Source organism: Plasmopara halstedii, assembly GCF_900000015.1.
Source record: "Plasmopara halstedii genome assembly, contig: Scaffold_507, whole genome shotgun sequence".
NCBI lineage: Eukaryota > Oomycota > Peronosporomycetes > Peronosporales > Peronosporaceae > Plasmopara > Plasmopara halstedii.
In genome coordinates this window covers 16-2977 of record NW_020187427.1, presented here as the reverse complement: position 1 = coordinate 2977, position 2962 = coordinate 16, and the positions used below count along the sequence as shown (strand labels likewise).

Sequence of the window (2962 nt, the reverse complement as noted above, 5' to 3'; positions counted from 1 at the left end):
TCATCTAATCGATAGTTGATCTAATTCGAGCACGCTGCTGACTTATCGATCAACATCAAAACATTGGCGTAGCTGATGCCGATGCCAGTGACCAAGTCGGCAGCTGGTTTCTCTTTCGGAATCAATATGGCGTCTGGCTGATACTCCAACCACTGACCCCCGATACAATCTCCCGTTGAGTCCAACTCCAAGATGTAGGTGTACGGTAAGCTAGGGTAATCATTCACTTTGGAGTCGACAAAGTACAGAGTGGAAGCGACATAAACAACTTCAGTCGCCTTGTCATTAAAAGTGTAAGATGTCGAATCGAAGAACTCTCGCGCAGCCTCCTGCAACGTCATGCGCTGCAGCCTAGTCACCTCGAAAGCAAAAGCTGTGAGATCTAAGACTCGCTCATCACTATACCGATCGAAAATGAAAGATTGATTGAGCTTTCCCAGAAGGTTAGCAGCTGTGATATGATAGAAAGCGGGGTTCACGTTACGATACTGAGGTGGAGCAGATGGAACACTCCCATCCAATGTCCCATTTTGGCCTGGGAAGTAGTTTCCACCGTATATCGTTGGCACTTGAGCCTCAGCATAGACGACTGATATCAATCCTTTAATATCATCAGGATTAAATGTCACGTTATTGAAAGTCACTGGACAACGAGGTTCTTTTTCAAGCAATGAAGCCTGAGCTACACCTTCAGAGATGCTGCTCCATCGGGAAACGCAGTACCTGACTTGCGAGTTCTTGCGAATGGCGCAATCATTGTCATGACCTTCGCAATATGAGGTACACGTAGAAGATTTATCCTTTACGGAATCAATGCCAAACTTGGCCGACACCTTGTCCATGAATTCATCCACGTTTAATCCAAAGGCCATCGCGTACTTCGCAGAAGGAGCAAAATCACCATTTGTCTCCACATAATTGATACTGTCGGCCCACATTCCCCAAGCCGGACCATACCACGGCTTAATGTCACTCGCACCCCAAGTAGGGAGATTTGTCAATTTTCTCTCCAGCTTTTGCCCGAAATGTTGTTCCATCTCAATCAGAACACTCTCCTCGTACTCAGGAATGGCTTCGAGTCTACGGGTTGACGTGCTTGGTGATCCGCGCACATGGATTGTCGCAAGAGCAAAAGTCGTGGAGATCAAAGAACTGGTCCGCATGATATCACTCCTATGATGTGGTTGTACGGCTTACAGGAAGTTTTTCAAAGTGATGCAAGTTTACTGCTAGATATTTTGCCATATAACATTCAGATGTCAACCCTTAATTGCCCATCTTAATGCATTGCCAATGACAGCTGCGGAGCATGAGCAATTCACTGTAAATGTTACGTACCCCCCCCCATCATCTTCACAATGTATTGCTCTTTGTGTGCTGTCTATTCGCTGAGCAAAAATTCTTACAGCAATTTCGTAAAATTACCAATTATTGCATCTTGTTTTACTTACGCAATGCATTTCTTTTAAAATGTTTCAAAATAAATTAAAAGCAACCGGCATAATTGATAGGCGCGGATACATGCTGAGAAAATTTAAGATAGATTCAATGCTTTGAACAAGGATCTGTTGCATGTGATATAGACGCAAATCAATGTGCAATCCTTCATTTCCCTTGCCCCCGTAATCTTGGGCACGGGAAATTTCAGGACTCTTGATTGATCTGCGTAATTGCTGTTTCTATTGATGTAGATAAACTTCAGATAATTATTCCTTCGCTGGTCATGAGAAAAGAGGAGATGCTTTTTATCAGAAGTTCAATTTGCGCCAAAAAATGTTTCAAAGTATTTTGCCGTGAAGCTTTCACGAAAATTCTTTCATATAAACAACCATGACAAGAGATATTGCATCTTTGTTTCAATATCACAAGTCGATGATCGAATCAGGAAATAGACGAATCTCAACTTTCATGAGCATTTTTTTAACCGCCATGACGCAATCTTCAATGGCGTCACGTCTCTATCTTGGGTTCCTTATCAGTACAACCCATTTCACGAGATTCAACTTTTCTAGCATCAAGCAGATCCGTTTGGCCACGAATCAACAATGTGAATGGTCTCCAAACTTCAAGAGGACAATTGAAGCCAGCCTCATGCTGACAATAGCAACAAAATAATCTAAAATATAAAAGTACGCAATTCATCGTGAATTAAGTGAGAAGTATAATTTCAATAATTTTAAAAATGGTGATGACAATTGGGAAAAGCTTTGACTCTTGTCATGCAATATGTAATGATCAGAAGTGGCAAAACCCCACTTTTACACCGATGGGTTTATTGGCTGTTCGCATAAACCCCCAAAATCGTTGTGTGTTTTTGAAGAAAGGGTCTGAAACGCAACTTCAAGTGTTTCTTAAGAATTCTCAATGATACTACGCCATCAGTTCAACCAGAACAGCCTACGCCATCATTCAACTATCTTGCTATTCTTTATCGTCAGAACAGCCATAATCATGAGCCTGCAACAGCCCGCAGACCTGAGGAGCGTTGGTCTTACTAAAAATTAGCTGTACAACACTTTTGTCCTTTAATGAATTTCGGATTCTTCAATGCGCTATATAGATGATTCAGTGATATAATAGTGCATGGTAATTAGTTGACTGATTTTTTCTTGTTCCTCTTCAGAGATCTATAAGTGTGTAAAGTAAACTGGCTTTTGTTTGTCGAGTTATTTGCAATTGATCCACATTGCTTTCTCTTCTTCGAGCGCGACGTGACAAGCCATTCGGGACGCTCATCAACCTCCAGCAACATCCTAAACTTTAAAAACGGTTAACATTTACTCAAGTTTTGTAGAACCCTAAAAACTCAAATCTTTTATTAGAATAAGAAATTTTTTTTGTGATGAACCTCTAAAAGCCAAAACCAAAAAACCGAACCAACGCTACCCCTGATACATAAAGTTGTCATACTGAAAATAGCAAAACAGATTTATCAACTGTTAGTTTAAATTCTTCTCGAACC

At 41.0% G+C, this 2962-nt stretch overlaps 1 protein-coding gene across 1 annotated transcript; it reads right to left on the bottom strand.

Annotated features, from left to right (window-relative positions):
* Positions 1-20: 20 nt before the first annotated feature.
* On the bottom strand, positions 21-1163 carry PHALS_10641 (uncharacterized protein; the record flags this gene model as incomplete). Its single annotated transcript, XM_024726099.1, has 1 exon — positions 21-1163. The coding sequence occupies one exon, from the start codon at positions 1161-1163 to the stop codon at positions 21-23; it is 1143 nt and encodes a 380-aa protein (XP_024576810.1).
* Positions 1164-2962: the final 1799 nt, after the last annotated feature.